Source organism: Vipera ursinii, assembly GCF_947247035.1.
Source record: "Vipera ursinii genome assembly, chromosome: 17".
Taxonomy (NCBI): domain Eukaryota; kingdom Metazoa; phylum Chordata; class Lepidosauria; order Squamata; family Viperidae; genus Vipera; species Vipera ursinii.
This window is the reverse complement of record NC_139530.1, coordinates 1887121-1903891: the sequence shown is the minus strand read 5'-3', so window position 1 is coordinate 1903891 and position 16771 is coordinate 1887121. Positions and strand designations below refer to the sequence as shown.

The following is a 16771-nucleotide window of genomic DNA, read 5'->3' as shown; positions in this document are numbered from 1 at the left end:
TGGCTGTTTTAGTTTGTGATATGTGTTTTCTTTCTCCCCGGTACCAGATTTTAGCCTAAGCTTCCAATATTGTGTTGTTTGTCTTTTACACAGAGCAGAACGTTGAAGTTTGGTGTCACATTGGATCTAGGGCCCATAGATGTGGTTTCTGAAAAGTTGTTTTTTTTTTTTAAATAACAGCATACTTTGCCTTAAATGTTTCATTATCCCCAAAACACTTCCATGCTCTGAGTGGTTTTCTGCAGAAAGCACATAACAACAGTTCATAATACACACCCTGGCTTTGGTAGGTGAGAGCTTGTGTGGATGGAGCAGAGGCCAGGAAGAAGAGTTGGAATTGAATAAAAGCGTAGAAAAACGAGAGTTTAGTGCGATGTGTGAATTTGGTGTGGCAGCTTCCAGATAATTCTGTGGAAGAATCACCCTATACTAGCCCACACAAATGGGATCACAGCCTTTTTGGAAATAAGATCGTCCTTCCAAGCAAGAGGCCAATTTCTTCAGCAGCGCACTTGGAAGATGTTCTGAATCTCAGGATTCTTGGCTGGAGCAGACAATGTGAAAATAATTTATTCTACTATTACTAAAGACTTTAGGGTTAGTTTCTAGGTCATTTTTTAATGTCTTAATAAACTTTGTTTGCTTTTGAAAAGGCATTTCAATGTGACTTCTACTAAATGACCCTTGAACCCCCATCTTCCCTAGACATCCATGTACTTAGTTGTTTCTTGTATTAATGAGTTGAATGATGATGATTTTATATGGTTGTAAATGAAAACACTCCCCACGCAGGAAGAGAAAGTATCAGCAGATTTCCAACTCCAAAGTAATTAACATTATTAGGCCACAATGTAAGCGAACACACCTTTTCCCCCTGGCATTATCTCCCAATCACAATGTGTACTTTGAGGGCCAAATATGGCTCTAGGCATGTGTATTTTTCCAAGGAAACAGATCAAGACAGGAAATTCATTTGATTACAATTTATTTATTCGGAATGTTTGAATTAAAAAGTATTCCTTTCAAAGGGGGAACCCCGAGAATCATCTTACATTCCCTTTTACAGGTAAGAAAATTATAAAGAGGAAAGTTGATTGGACGGGACAAAAATAACTTCCCCTTTGCATAGAAAATCAGTTAAACATGTTACTTGTATGTCCATTTAAATGAGCTCTGACTTAAGTAGGGGCGTAAAATTTAGCATGCTTAATAAGAATAGGTTGTTCGAAGTTCACAAAGAGACAACCATCCCTATTAACACTAACAAGCTCTCTCTTTTCAGGAAACATTCTGAGCTGGAGAGGTTTTGATCGTGAAGTTTAGGAATGTTAGAAGTTATCAATCAATCCATACAGCAATAAAATAAAGAGCGTTTACATTCCAGTCTGAAATGGTTTGTTAAACCATTCACGTCATTTAAGAGAGAAAAGTCTTAATTAAAATACAAAATAACTTATGTTAGCAAGTACAACAATACTTGCTGTGTGGCTGTCAGTTTAGGCCAAATGGAACTAATTTCTAACTCATCAGCATTCTCCTTGTTGCTGCCAGGGAAAGCACTAATATTGGAAGACTTTAAACTCTAAAGCCGAGTCTGAATTGTGAAACTTCCATAGCAATTACATCCGCCCAAATTCCATTAGTTCATAACTGCCACGTAATACAAGTATTACCTTAAGCTTCTGTTGGGGGGGGAAGAGATATAAATGATATAATAATACGGGTATATTAGGAAGTGGCAATTATGCAACACTGTTGCAGCAATTATGCAACACTTGCAAAAACCTTGTTTAGTAATATAAGTGTAGGGTTTGTTGTTTTTTGGCTGTCATCAACCTCCTGCGCTATTGGATCCTTAGAGGGCAGCAGAGACAATAATAGGGGAAGGAATACAGGAGCGGAACTTCCCTTTAGAGCGCGCGTTTCCGGGAGGGACTCTTAAGACAGACGGTCCGGAGCGCCTGACCGGAAGTGCGCTCTCGTATTGTTTCCCCGACTTCAACTAGATGGTAAGCGCCTCGGTGAGGAGGCATACGGTTGTGTGTGTGCGGCCTTTCTGCGTGTGCGTATTTACGTATTGTGTGTGTGTGCTTGTGAGTAAACAAAAGGCTTCCTGCCTTTTCCAGAACGGGCCCCGGCCCTTCTGGAAGCCTCGAAGGCCTTTTCCTTAGGCCTCCTTTTGCCCGAAAGGGCCTCTCTTCGCGGGGGCTGCCCGGCCTCGTTGACCTGACCACCCTTCCTCTTCCTTTCTCGTTTTTACTAGCCGGCCTCGACATGCTGGTCTCTCGGCTGATGGCTCCCCTGGTGAGGGCATCGCGGTGTGCAGGTAAAGAGCGGCCTGGGCTGGGGGGTGGAGGTGGGGGTGGGTGGCCAGTGTTTGGGGCCAAAAGGGGCCTTTCCCATCACCTCGTGGCTCCCGAGTGGGGAAGTAGGTGGTGGGTGGATTAATAACTGACCCCATCCCCACCCTAAATACTTTCTGTGCCCCCCCCCCGCTCCCCATCTTTTAATCGAAACCTGTGTTTTCATTGCATTTAAATATACTGTGTTTATTATTATTATTATTATTATTATTATTATTATTATTATTATTATTATTATTATTATTATTATTATTATTTGGATTTATATACCGACCTTCTCCCAAAGGACTCGGGGCGGTGTACAGGGCAATTAAAACACAATATACAATATACAAAGTTAAAATGAATTAAATTAGCCCTAACAAGTAAAACACATTCTAAAAATTTAAAAAAGATTAAAATCCCAATCCCTCAGTCCAGGCCGGCAAGCTCAAATAACCAAGTTTTCAGGTCGCGGCGAAAGGAGCGAAGGTCGGGAGCCATCCGGAGCTCAACCGGGAGCTGGTTCCAGAGGGTCAGTGTGCCCACAGAGAATGCTCTCCCCCTGGGGGCCGCCAGTCGGCATTCCCTGGCCGACTGCACCCTGAGGAGGCCCTCTCTGTGGGAGCTCACAGGACGATGGGAAGTTGACGCCGGCAGAAGGTGCTCCCGTAAATAATCCGGACCCATGCCATGTGTATATTGTTATGGTTTTATTGTTTTAATGCAAGCCACCCAGAGTCTCCTCTTGGTAAGTGGGTAGCAAATAAATTAAATAAACAGTGTCGCAGTGCAAGTGTTGGAATAGTACCCAGAAAAGGATAAAGGTGTGTGTGTGTGTGTTAGAAAGCAGCCCACTTTCAGCCATCGAAGCTCACCACGACTGATGAGGAATTCTGGGAGTTGAAGTCCACGAGGCCTAAAGTGGTCAAGGTTGGAGACCCCTGCTCTAAATTGCATTAGTTCTTGGTGACTGTAAGGACACAACTAAGGAAATGGGAGTCTGGCTTCCTCCTTGACTTTGCTTGTAAGAAGGTCGCAAAAGGTGGTCACGAGGCCCTGGCAACCGTCATAAATAGGAAGCCAAGCATTCCAGTTTTGATCACATGACCATGGAGCTACTCTAATGTGATAAAGCGGCCTTTGTTCAGTGCTGTCGTAACTTCGGTCCCTAAACGAACTATTGAAAGTTGAGGATTAGCTATATAAATATTCTCACAAATGCCTATTTATGAATTTCCTTCCCACTTGTCCATAGGGTGTTTTCTGTCCAGACCACCTGTTGTCCTTCCACTTCCTAGAGCAGCCGTTCTAGCAAGTTACAGCACACATCCCTCGAGCAAAAATGGAACCCGGCCCCACCAGTGGTTTTCACTTGACCCTGAGCTAGAAGAAATGCTGGTCCCTCGCAAGATGTCCATCTCCCCTCTTGAAAGCTGGCTGACGGTTCAGTATTTCCTCTCTCAAACTGGAGGCATCATAAACATTCACGAGAGGAACAGTCCCCGGCCACTCCAACAGTATGATCTCCCTGCTCCTTCCAGGGGCACTGAGGCAGAGGAGGAAGAGGAGGCAGAACAAGGAGGGGAGATGAACCGGCCCAGAATGGAATGCAGAAACATTTTGAAGATCCGGAGGAGAAAGATGAATAGGCACAAGTACAAGAAGCTGATGAAACGCACAAAATTTGCCCGGAGAAAAATCTTGGAACAGCGGATGTGGCGGAAACAGGTGAGTTGGGCAGGTAATGAAGAGGCCCATCGACCTCTAGGTGAAGAGCATTTGTGGCTGTACAGCATGGCTGAATCTCTCGTCTCTTGATGAGTACACATTAACTATACATGTGCCTCTGTGCAGCAAAATTGCATAATGATTGATTGACGACCATTTTTTACATGACCGTCACAGCAGTCATGTGATCAAAATTCAGATAGCAATAGCTCTTAGACTTATATACCACCTCTCCGTGCTTTGCAGCCCCCTCTGAGCGTTTACAAATGGCAGCCTATTTCCCCCAATAATCTGGGTCCTCATTTTACCAACCACGGGAGGATGGAAGGCTTGAACCGGTCAGAATCAAACTGTCGGCAGAATTAGCTTGTAATACCGCATTCTAACCACTCAGCCACCTGGCAGATGCTTGGCAACTGACTTGTCTTTATGACTGTTGCTGTGTCCTGGGATCACCTTTTGTGACCTGACCAGCAAATCAGGAAGCCGTATTCACTTCACAACCCTGTCACTAACTTAATAACTGCGCTGATTGATTCACTTTAACAATTGTGGCAAGGAAAGTCGTAAAATGGGGCCAGACTCACTTAAAACAACTGTCTCCCTTACCAACATAATCTTAATTCTTTCACTCTTCTGATTGCTAAAATGCTGTTCCTCCAGCATTGGAAAAATAGTTCTTAATTTGATCAGAAACAAGATAAGGCAAGTTTTTACAGGAAAAGAATACTTCATTTGGCCAAATATGATTTAAGACACACAAGGAATTTGTCTCCAGTGCAGAAGCTCTCAGTACAGATGCAAACCAACAGAGTAATAATAATTACAATAATGATACCAAAAAGAGGGGCTAGTAGAGAAGACGAGGAGGATAATACTACAGCCATACAACACGGGTAAATTTGCTTAGACATAAGACAGTATGTGTTCAGCAGTTGTTTTTAGTTGTCATACCCTGGAACATGATGATAGAAGATCATAACCTAAACTCAGACTGTGTCCTGTGAATGCTGTGCTTTAGAGCATCGTTTCCAAGTTTTTTTTCTCCCCTTTCTTTATAGAAAAAATTTGAAAATGAACTGAAAAGGATATGGAAAAAAGCTGGTTTGAAAAACGCCCCCGAGGGATGGGTAACTCCGAAGATTTATCTCAGAAATGTGAAATCTTGATACCGCTTTTGAGTAGAAATGTCTTTAATTAAAAACATTATTTAAAAGGCAAAGGTAATTTTCTCGTGCCCCCCTACCCCGCCCCATTGACAATTGTATCACAATTATACAAGAATTTGGAAATGGAGCCTTTTAACGGTCATCCTTATGGCAACCTTGTACTGTTGAATATATTACAGATTGGTATGAATAAATACATTTTGCTAGAGTGTACTTTTTAACATGAAAGGGGATTTTTTTGTGTCAGTCTGTTGGCAGGTGGTTAGTAGTGACACCACAATGCAATTTCAGTGCTGCGTTCCCAGCCTGTCTCTTTCTTGAATTAAAGATGGGTGGGCATCGCCAACCTCTGCCTCGAGTTTGTGCCATGTGAATTCACCCTCTGTGGCTAGAATCAGCCATTATTTTATTTATGCCGCTCATTTTAAGGTGCCATCCTCAACGTGAAATGGAAAGTTCCGGCTGATCCGTCAAGGCATCGCTCTGCTCTTCTTCCTGTCCCAATTTTCAGTACAGATGTTAGATTGAAGGTGCCATCCTCAACGTGAAATGGAAAGTTCCGGCTGATCCGTCAAGGCATCGCTCTGCTCTTCTTCCTGTCCCAATTTTCAGTACAGATGTTAGATTGTAAAGGTTGAGGTGACCTCAGCACACACACACACACACACACACACACACACACACACACACACACCTGCTAAAGGAGGTGGCAAGGTGCAGGAAACCCCATTGGGAATTGGGGGGGGCGGGTTTTCTGTCTCAATCAAGCTAGCTTTAGAGTTGCAGGGATTTGGATGGGAGGGCATATTTGGCCCTACTTTTAAGACTTTGTACAGTTTTGGGGCAAGATATCCAACAGCCGGGAATGCGAAGTGCAAAGTGCATGGCAGAGATGGACCAGCACCAAATACCCAAATCTAGCTCCTCGTTTCTCACCCCTCCTTTCCAGCTCTTCTCCTAAGGACCCCTTTGAGAAAAATTAAGAGGGGGAGGTTTCAATGCTTCGCAACATGCCTTCACATGTGGACTGCTCGCTCTTTGCTGAATTTTTGGTACTCATGCAAAAGCTTATCCTACTCTCCCCCCCACCTTTGCGGGTGACTCCTGCCTTCTGCGCCACCCTCGAAACGGGAAAAACCCCCTCTCACACTCACACTCACACACACACACACACACACACACACACACAAAAGTTGCATCTGCAGAAAAGCAAGAAACGGTTCTGGCAAGCAGGAGGCATCTGGCCGGCTTCGCTTTCTCTTGTGCGCGTGCGCCGGGCTCCGGCTGAGCGGCACAGCGCCGCCTACCGCTCCGTCGCTGCATTTCCAAGCCGCCGCCGCCGCTAGTCTTCCTAGGCGCGCGCGTGCGCACAATATCGCCGCCCTGCTGGGGCGCGAGCACGCCCTGGGCCGCGCAATTCAGCTTTAGCCTTTTGGGGACGCGCCTGAAGGAAATTGGCGTCTTTTTTGGTTTTGAAGGCTATAAAATTTGGGAGCGGGGTGGGGGTGCCTGGCAAACCCCGAGGTTGGGACGAATGAGAGTTTTCCTTGAGATAAAACAGCAGTTGTGCCTCGTGTTAAGCCAGGGTTTGCTTCATTGTGGCTTATGGAGCAACCGTGGCGTCGGGCATGCTGTCCCTGAGGTAACCTAGGGCTGCAAACCCACACCAGGTAGACAAGAGGTGTGGAAGAGGTTTATTCTTTAGCCCTCTTTGATGGGTTTCTGGGTGTTTGCAGCATGAGCCCTGGGCGAAACCCCCGTGGCAGCCATTTTGTGAGAGCACCCTCCAGCCAGCTTTCACAAGCCTGAGTGGCAATTCAAAAGGTCAGCCTTCCAACTTAGACCGAAATACGTTTGCCCAGGACTGAGACTGGCTAAAGGATGCCAAGGAAACTTGCCTATTTGGTTTGTGAGCTTTCCCACTTAGCCTCCCAATTGCCCCAGCGTTACTCAGGAATTTAAAAGAGCCAAAAGGAACTCCTGAGCCAATGTTTCAGCAAGCAAACCACTTTTATTTTGATCAAAATCAGAGTTGGGTGGCCACATTTCCCTTCGTGGCTGGTCGAGAGATGAAGGCAACAACCAGGAAAGGTGTCTTCCACCTTTTATACCTGGTCTTGGTACTAGGAACCAAAAGGTACAGAAAAATAATTCCTAGATGATGACTCAAACACAACAACCCAGGTTCCACCCTAACTCCTTTTCTCCCTCCCCTGACCATGCTCTTTTCATGTAAGCAATCCCCTGCACCTAAAGCATGAAACATTTGCTTTTATGTAACTAATTTCCCAGTATAAAATACCTACAAAGCTGCTTGCACATAAACAAGGATATGTGAGTACAAAGTATCACTACTAATATCAACCTTAAGCATAACAAAATCCTTTCAGCTTCACTAGCTAGTTTATTTATTTAGTGGGTTTCTAACCTTTACTTCAGGAAGTGCTTTTGACAGTTATAAATGCTGTGTTGCTAACTATCACTGGTTTACAGTGACACAATGAGTCAGTTTGAATGGGGGCCTGCTTTGAGACCTATTACTGTTCTATGATCAGTTGTCTAAGGGATATTTATTAGGGTCTAGCTGCTTAGCTGAAGGGAGTAGCATGGGAAAGACAAAATTTGCAAGCAATGGCCACTGCAAAGTCTAATGGAGGAGCTGGCCGTCACAAATTCTGAACTGTAAGCCATCCAGAATCATAGATTGAGATGGATGGCTATAGAAATTGAATAAATAAATGTCACTGAACTGAGTTGAAAACACCAAAGGAATGACATTGCAATGGGTTGGGTTGGTTTTATTTTTTAAGTATGAAATAGCTAAATGGACATTTTAAAAACAATAGAAGGAAAAGTTAAGCATTTTGATAAGATTAAGAGAATATCATTCTCAGGCTGGAAAACTACATTGTATAAAGATGACCCTGTTTGGCCAAAGCATCCCTAATCATCAATAGGAGTATTTATCCCAGGCAGCAATTGCCTGAGTCAACTGCAAATAAAAACCTTGGAGTACCAGTTAGAACTGGCTGGAGTTGATGCATCTAAACCAGGGGTGTCAAATTGGCCCATGGGCTGGATGCGTCACATGCAGGCCATGCCCCCTCCAGCTCTGCAAAGGGGAAAATGTGATATGTGATGCAATTGAGTTTTAATACCCATTATTTAAACCATATTTGTGCCTAAAGATGTCAGCTTCTGATCAAGACTCCGAAGCTGAACTTTTGGGCTCCACTAATTCTGAAGAGGCTACCACTGTATTCCTGGTCAATGAATACAAACTCTGGACGGTGGGCTGACTGGCTGGAACCAAATGTGCTTGACAGATTCTCTCTTCAAGGGACCTTCAAAGGTAAGCCTATGTTAGCATATTGGAAGAATCAAGGGTGGAGAGGATCCACAGCCAGGCCATAGAGATGATTTCATTAAATTCCTTTATTTTAGTAGAGATGCAGTTTCCCAAGATCAAAACATCTTTATTCCTTCTTTATTCATCCCTAATTTATATACTGACTTCTACAATAATTTTTCAATTCTATGTAGATAAAAATGGCATTGTTTATGGATGGTATGATAAAGTTGCATAGACAAAAAAAGACCATAAATGTTATTCTTTGGCTAACTTTTATAAGTATACCCTATACAATAAAAAAAATCTTTGGCAAATATAGTTGTCATTTTCTTAATATTTTTTCTTTATCAAATCTGTTCTATCTTTGAATAAATGTTAAATACAGAAATACACGCACACACATTTACCTATGAAAAGTTCATGGATGTGTACAGTATTTAATATTAGCCATGGTTTAACTGCTGGGAACAGTAGGAGGAGCCCCCACACAAGGAATTTGTAAGCAAGGTCAGATACTCTAAGCCGGGCTGCAGAGGGCAGGTGATGCGGGCTCTTATTAAGATACAACAATCAAAGCCGAAGCAGCCATCGCAGCTCTTTGCGTGTCAGAAGGGGAGCAACTGCAAAGGGATGAATTGGTCAAACTGGAGGAAGAAGCAGCTCAGATGGAGGCTGGACGAGAGGCTGAAGCAGCTCAGATGGAAGCCAAACGAAAAGCTGAAGCAGCTCAGATGGAGGCCAGACGAAAGTGAGTTCAGGCCAAGCCTGACTTTCTTCAGCGCCAGCGGGAGGCGTCAGAAAAAGCAGCGGCAAGAGCAGAAGCCTTACAGAAGGCAGTCCAAGGGGCCACCTTCACACACAATTTGGAAAGGCTAGAAGTTGTAAGCCCACAGGAACATGTGCAAGCCTACGTTGACGACCAGAGCGCAAGACGACAGGAGCAGACAGGAGTGCCGCAGTTATCCACAAGTCCCCCAAGACCAAGTGGACAGGAAGGAGAATCTCCACGACCAGATGTGCCAATCAGCCAGAGAGCCGACAGTGCACCATCTGGATCACGAGACCTTCCCTCCGGAGCTACACAACTGACTCTAACGAACCAAGCCAGAGATGGTAACCAGACAGGTCCATCTGCAATGGTGACGACTCCACAACAGGAAGAGCAGATGCTACAGGACGAGATTGCCAGGACTCAGGCCAGGCTAGAGTTTCTACTGTGTCAACGGGAAACAGCATCCTGAGGCACTGCCTTCATGCCCGACCACGGAGGAGAATCTCGGCCACCAGATGTGCCAACTGGCCAGGGAGCCGGCAACGCACCATCTGAATGACAAGACCCCGCCCCCCAACAAGTAAGCACACAAGAAGTCAGGCCTCCTCAGCTTAATGTAAAGGCAGAGGAATTCAGGCCAAACCCTCAAGGCCCTTCGTACGCACCATGGCAAGTTACCCTCAGCAGACAACATGCTGAAGAAAATTACCTGCCAGCCCAATGCACCAATTCCACCCAGGGGGCCTACGCAACACCAATGTATCCTCAAAAACCAGATTTGGCATCCAAAGGTATGCAGAAATTCTCCGATGAACCGGGGAAGGAATACATATTGTGGAAGTATGCATTCAAACAAGCCCTCCATGACGAAGGGATATCCAACTGAAGAAAGGTTTTACACAGTATCTACGGTCACAGTGCCTCGGAGCACGGCGGGGAGGAAAGCCTATGGACTGTGTATAGAGTTGTTGGAAGCTCACGGCTCCGACTGCCACCAGTGACAGAATGGGACTCCCTACCAGATGACCGCAGTGAAATTCCAACACCAGACGTGGCGAGAAACATACCTTACATGTCACACATAACTTAGATCCCGAAGCCAAAATCTTACTTATGTTGGGAAAAGACGCCCCCGACTCTATGCCTATCATGATATGGTCAGAGGCACATCAGGCAGCCCGATTGCCCTTAAGACGGAGCTTGGATGGATCATCACAGGAAGGGTCTGTGTCGATCAGCTGCAAGCCCCAACCCAAACATACGTGGCAGGGACCTCCATTCTCAGGAATGGGAGAGCATCTCATGAAACCTTGCCAAGAACACTTCACGCTTTCGACAGCCAAGCCTGCTTTATGAGCGACAGTGTTTCAGACCAGCAAAAACGACAATGACGGCCCGTCAGTAGAGGACAAAGAATTTCAAGAGCTCATGGACAAGGAATGCCTGCAGGATGCCTTAGGGAGTTGGGTAGCCCCACTACCTTTCCGTATACCCAGGCAGCGCCTACCTAACAATCATGAGCACGCTTTCTCTCGCCTCAACAGTCTGAGGAGAGATATGAACAAAAAGCCCGAAATGAAAGCTCATCTAGTAGAGTTCATGGAAAAGATGTTCCAGAGTAGACAAGCAGAACCTGCCCCACCACTGAAGAAAGATGAAGAATGCTGGTACCTACCATTCTTCAGAGTGTACCACTCGCAAAAGCCAGGGCAGATAAGAGTAGTCTTCAATGCCAGTGTACAGTACCAAGACATCTCTTTGAACAAAGTCCTTCTCACAGGGCCTGACCTCATCAACAGTCTGCTTGGAGTGCTCATCCACTTCAGAAAAGAAGCTGTGGCAGTCATGGCTGACATCTAGCAGATGTTTTATTCCTTCTACGTCAGGGAAGACCATCGCAATTACCTGTGCTTCCTGTGGTTCAGCAATGACCATCACAACCAGCAGATAGCAGAATACAGAAAGTGAGTGCACGTTTTTGGAAATGGCTCTTCCCCCGCAATTGCTAACTACAGCCTGCAACGCACCGCCCATATAGGTGAAGCCGAATACAGTGCAGACGCCAGACGCTTCGTAGAACAGGACTTCTACGTCGATGATGGCTTAAAGTCTGTACCACTCCCGCAGAAGCTATAGACCTACTAAAAAGGACACACCAGATGTTAGCGGCAGCTAACCTTAGGCTGCACAAAATTGCTTCCAACAGTGAAGAAGTGTTGACAGGCTTCAATCCTGAGGACCACGCTAAAGGTCTACAGGATCACAACTTTGGCACAGATGGTCCTCACTTCCAACGTAGTCGAAAGCTTCTTCTGCGCTCACTCTCCCAACACACCTCAGACTGGGACAAGCCACTTCCACCAGAGCACAAGCAAGAGTGGGAGATGTGGTGCAGATCCCTAAGTTGTCTCCAAAGTGTCCACATACTGCGAACATGTGTTCCCCTTCCACTTACCACTGCAACAAAGAAGGAGCTGCACGTGTTCTCAGACGCTTTGACGAAGGCAATAGCAGCTGTAGGATACATCAAAGTCTACAGCGGGGAGAGTTGCAACGTCAGTTTCGTCATGGGAAAGAGGAAGCTGGCATCACTACAAAGTCACACCGTGCCCAGGTTAGAACTCGGCGGTGCTTTTTTAGCCAAAGAAATAGCAGATCTGATAACTGAAGCAATGGACCTTGAGTTTCAATCCACCACCTTCTGCACAGATAGCAAAGTGGTTTTAGGCTACACACATTAAAAATGGCATTTGTAGGAACTAACAATTCATCAAATTCCAGGAATCAAGGATATCACTGAGAAATCAAAAGGGATGATGGTGTGGAAACTTTGGCTCAAACCTGAAAGATGTACGGCCTCTGTAAAGGGAAGCTGAGCAAAGAGAAGGAGTCATCAGTGAAGTGTGTTCAGGGGATTGGAAGAACAGGGAGAAAGCCAAAAGCAATGTGGTTATGGATTTAGCCTTGATCTCCATGGCAGTTCATTGCTTTAATATTCCTGAGCCAAGTCCATTTCCTTTCTCACCATCCTGGTGATTTCATCCTGGGCGGTTGTAAAAGATGATCTGCAAAAGGTTCAGGGAAAGTTGTTGTACAGGACCAGCAGTTTGAACTCAAGTCATCTTGCCTGAGAGAAAAAAAAGGAGGCTTAATTGCTGGGAAAAAGCCAGCTGGATAGTCCATTAGGTTTGTCTTCCCGACTGACCACACAACTGGTCAGGCTCCTTAGCTCTTCCTTCCAACATCATATTGCCACTTAGCATATGTAGCCTGAGACCATTGCAAAAGGAATGAGATCCAGATCTGAATCAAAACCAAACAGTAGGTTATGGAATAATTTGTGAACCTATCCTTAAACCTTCCTCTTCAAAATCTATAATGCCTGGGCTTAGATGATTAGAAACCACAAGATGTTTTTCCAGCATTCCAGTCTAGTCTATGAGCCTGGAATTTCCTGATACTTTCCTTCCAATTATGAGCCAACACTGCTTAGTCTTCTAAGATCAGGTTGATTAAGTGCTGCCACCAGAGGTGGATAGGAATGAAAAGTGTGCCACCTGCACATTTTTCTCAGGAATCCTTAAAGTAAGCCATAAGGAAGAATATTCTAAAAATATTTCTAAAGGGCAGCTAAACTTTGGCTGGAATTCCAAGAGATTTACCAGCTTCAATTACGCTGTTGGTTTGCTTACGAGTCCTCAGCTCCCTGTCCTTGTCCAGCCATCCGCCTCTTTGATTCAACATCTTGAACTTGGAGTCATATAGCTAAGAGATATTTATTCTCAGGATGAAACTTGCTAATTTCAGAGTTAAAACGATGTCCTGGCGGTGGTCCCCTCAGTTCCTCAACAGCTTTGGGATAACAAAAAAATAAATAAATGGCTATACTCCATCTCAAGGCCTCTACATTTGGCACTGGAATTCTTCTACCAACTAAATCATGCATGGCCCTTTTTTTGCAGCCCAGAGATCTATTTCAATCTTATTTTTTATAAAAGACAGTGGTTTGGAAAGCTCAGGCAACCTTTAAAAACAATATTTTTAGGAGAGGTGCAACTTCTAACGCAGCAACCGAAAAATAATTCTTTGATCTTGTGGGTGGTTTGGGAACTCCTTCATTTTTTTGGGCTCTCCAGTAGGCTGTGATAATAGGCAGGTTTGCAAGGTAGGGAGTAATTTAAAAGGGGACAAATATGTTCTTTCAAAAGGCAGAGATACCCCAATGTGGTTTCTTAATGGAGGAGGCAGAAATGCTGTGGTTTAAAGCATTGGCAAAGCTCCCCAAATCTGCTGATCCAGAGTTTGCATAATTTCCAGCAAGTGGCTGGGAATTATGGGACTTGATACCCAGCACATCTGGAAACCACCAGCTTGAGTAAAACTGGACCACATGGGTTGTTCTCACACAAAAGATCTTGGCAACTGAATTCATTCATTTTCTGGGTTTATACAGCAGGTTGACTCATAAGGTAAACCAAAAGGTTGGATTGCACAACTCCCTAACCACCAAAACACTAACCATGTTTAAGTGTGTTGTGCACATCAAATGCCACCACTATCTTCAACTGGGGAAGTGTATGAACAAAGTCTTGGTGGCAATCTGGATTTTCAAAATTATTTCTGGTAAAAAGAGCATATTTCTTTAAAAAATACTTGATGGTCTTACTTTTGAAACATCTCCAAAACTGCTGGATAGAGATGAGTAACAGAGCATGGAATTTTACTTTCTGACTGTTAGGGAGATTTTGGAAGCAAAGCCAGTGGGATGAGGCCTCAATGATTCTGATTTGATTGTTCTGTTATTTTCCTCCCAGTTCTCTGTCTCTGATTTATTCAGACAGGAGGAGATGTTTCCCCCACAAAAGAAGAATTAGAAAAATAAAAAAATACCTTTTATTGAGTCAATCTGTCTCATTCTATCCTGATTAGCAATTGATCTCCAGGGTTTCATGAGGAATTTTTTCCCCATCATTCCAGGAAATTGAACCCAAAACTTCTGGCATACAAAACAAATACTCGCTTTACGTAGAATCTGATTTCAAGAATGGTGAGAACCCATGTGGCCCTTTTCTACCTGTGGTCAAAGGAATTCCTTCAGTAATCAAACTTAGCCAGTTTCCTTAACTAGAGAAATCAGCAAATACGTTAAAATCTGCTCATGAATTCTTGCCAGGTTAGGCTGCTAGCTGCCTGTTGTAAGAAAGCAGAGCGATACATGCTCATAAGATGCTTTTTGTATTGATTTGTAATCTTTAAAAAGATATATACCCACAGCTGCAAAATAGTTGTTGTTAGTTGCAAAGTCGTATCCAACCCATCGCAACCCTATGGACTACGTTCCTCCAGGCCTTCCTGTCCTCTACCATCTTCTGGAGTCCATTTAAGTTCACGCCTCCTGCTTCAGTGACTCCATCCAGCCTCCTCCTTCTCTGTCGTCCCCTTCTTCTCTTGCCCTCAACCTTTCCCAGCATTAGGCTCTTCTCCAGTGAGTCCTTCCTTCTCATTAGGTGGCCAAAGTATTTGAGTTTTAGCTTCAGGATCTGGCCTTCTAAAGAGCAGTCAGGGTTGATCTCCTCTAGGACTGACCGGTTGGATCGCCTTGCAGTCCAAGGGACTCGCAGGAGTCTTCTCCAGCACCATAGTTCAAAGGCCTCAATTCTCTGTCACTCAGCCTTTCTTATGGTCCAACTTTCACAGCCATACATTGCAACTGGGAAGACCATAGCCTTGACTATGCGTACTTTTGTTGGCAGGGTGACGTCTCTGCTGAAGAGACTCAACTTTTCCTTTTTTCTTTTCCTTTCACCCCCCCCTCTTTTTTCCCCTTTCCTTGTGTAATACGTTTGTATTATTGTTTTGGAACATTTAAAAAAAATCCTGGGTGAACCTAATGTTTTTGTAAATGGTTCTTATTACTGCTGTTTTTATGAATTTCAGGAATTAAAACTATAATGCTTGCCAGAATTGAAAAGCTGTGTTTTGAATGTGTTCCATCCCATAGTATAGGGAAAGTATTTTCTGTGAGCATTGAAATAGAGCCGTAATCTGCTTAAAGCCTACTAGTAACTGGTGGGCTAATAGGACGAGATCACTGCTATTAAAGCATTGTAAAATATCTGGCTAATTTCAAGTCTGCTTTACTGACTATGATACAAACAGAGAAATTCTGGGAATCCTCATATACTAAATTGCCTAAGTCCAATTCCTAGAAGTTTTTGGAGAGAGGCATCCACCATTATCACATCTGTTATTGAGTCCATAGCAGGCATGCTGGGAGATAAAGTCTCCTTTGAGTCAAAACTGTGATGGGCATTATAAATAAGAGGGTATTGGAAAGGCAGCCTAAAGGGAGATGCAAAATTTGGTTTCTGACCAAAAGTCAAAGGCTAATTTAACAACATAATAAGGCTTTAGTCTCTTGACAGAGATGGAAAATGGACCCAGCAACCATTTCAAGCTTTCTACAGGACAGAATGCCTCTGACCGTGCACAGAATTCTCACCTTTGGAGAGCGGCTAGCAGTAATCGCATGAAACGCAGCACAGAAGCTGTCAGCTGAGTTTTCTTTTGGTTCAGTGAGAATTTTCTGAGGAGACCTTAGATTTGCATTATTGCTCCTGTTCAAGGTCCAGGTGGGCAGGATTCCACAGGGATGGAACCCCCCCCCCCAAGTGTCACTTTGTACGGGTGGGGGTAAACCAGGTGCTAGAGCAATCAGAGCACAGAGAGACTTCTATAACACAATGTCCCCAGTAGATTCCAGGACGGGTGAAGTCATGGGAATAATAGCAGATTACATCTGGCAGGCCTATAATTGTGGCTATATTTCAAGGGATGCCTTTATTGAGCAAGAAACCCGCCCTGCCAGCAGCAGATCTTTGTTAACCCTGCTCGCTGGATTCCTTTTAGACGCCTGGCTGAAGGTTTGCGATGCTAACAGGTCCTGATAGAATAGTGTTATATCACAGTTGCCCCCAACATTCGGTTACTTGGAGAAGAATTTCCTCTATTTGCCTTTGTAGGAACCTTGATCCTTTCTGCATAAAGGAGATAGGTGTATTGGGGGGTGGGGGGAACACTCCTTTGAGTCCAAGGTCAACTCCTGCAAACTTTGTGGATATGTCCATGCTGCCTTCAGTATGTAAGTGGTTTGCTGCTGCCCTTTTCCAAGAACTGTTTTGACTTCTTGCCTGGATTGCAGTCCTGTGATTATCTGGTGCTCCCCCATTCAAGGATTAATCAGATCCAGCTCTTTAACACACACTTGGTTGTGCGTAAATAACAAGGAGGTCTTGGCAGGGCTGTTTGCACCAGTATGTATTTTGGGTACTTTGCCTGAAACTGAATTTCAAGGAGCTTCTTAAACCTCTCTGTCCTGCAATTTAAACATGAGTGATGAACTCAG

The 16771-nt window shown here is 44.4% G+C and overlaps 1 protein-coding gene across 3 annotated transcripts; it reads left to right on the top strand.

The window, feature by feature from the left end:
• The first annotated feature begins 58 nt into the window (after positions 1 to 58).
• Positions 59 to 5455, top strand: AURKAIP1 (aurora kinase A interacting protein 1). Of its 3 annotated transcripts, none has more exons than XM_083375714.1 (4): positions 59 to 597; positions 2264 to 2326; positions 3601 to 4073; positions 5135 to 5455. In XM_083375714.1, exons 2-4 carry the CDS (start codon positions 2275 to 2277, stop codon positions 5240 to 5242), a joined length of 633 nt encoding a protein of 210 aa, XP_083231840.1. In that variant the 5' UTR covers positions 59 to 597; positions 2264 to 2274; the 3' UTR covers positions 5243 to 5455. The 3 variants fall into 3 exon arrangements, with proteins under 3 accessions (XP_083231840.1, XP_083231839.1, XP_083231841.1); XM_083375713.1 differs by lacking the exon at positions 59 to 597 and adding an exon at positions 1969 to 2009; XM_083375715.1 differs by lacking the exon at positions 59 to 597 and adding an exon at positions 2044 to 2062.
• Positions 5456 to 16771: the final 11316 nt, after the last annotated feature.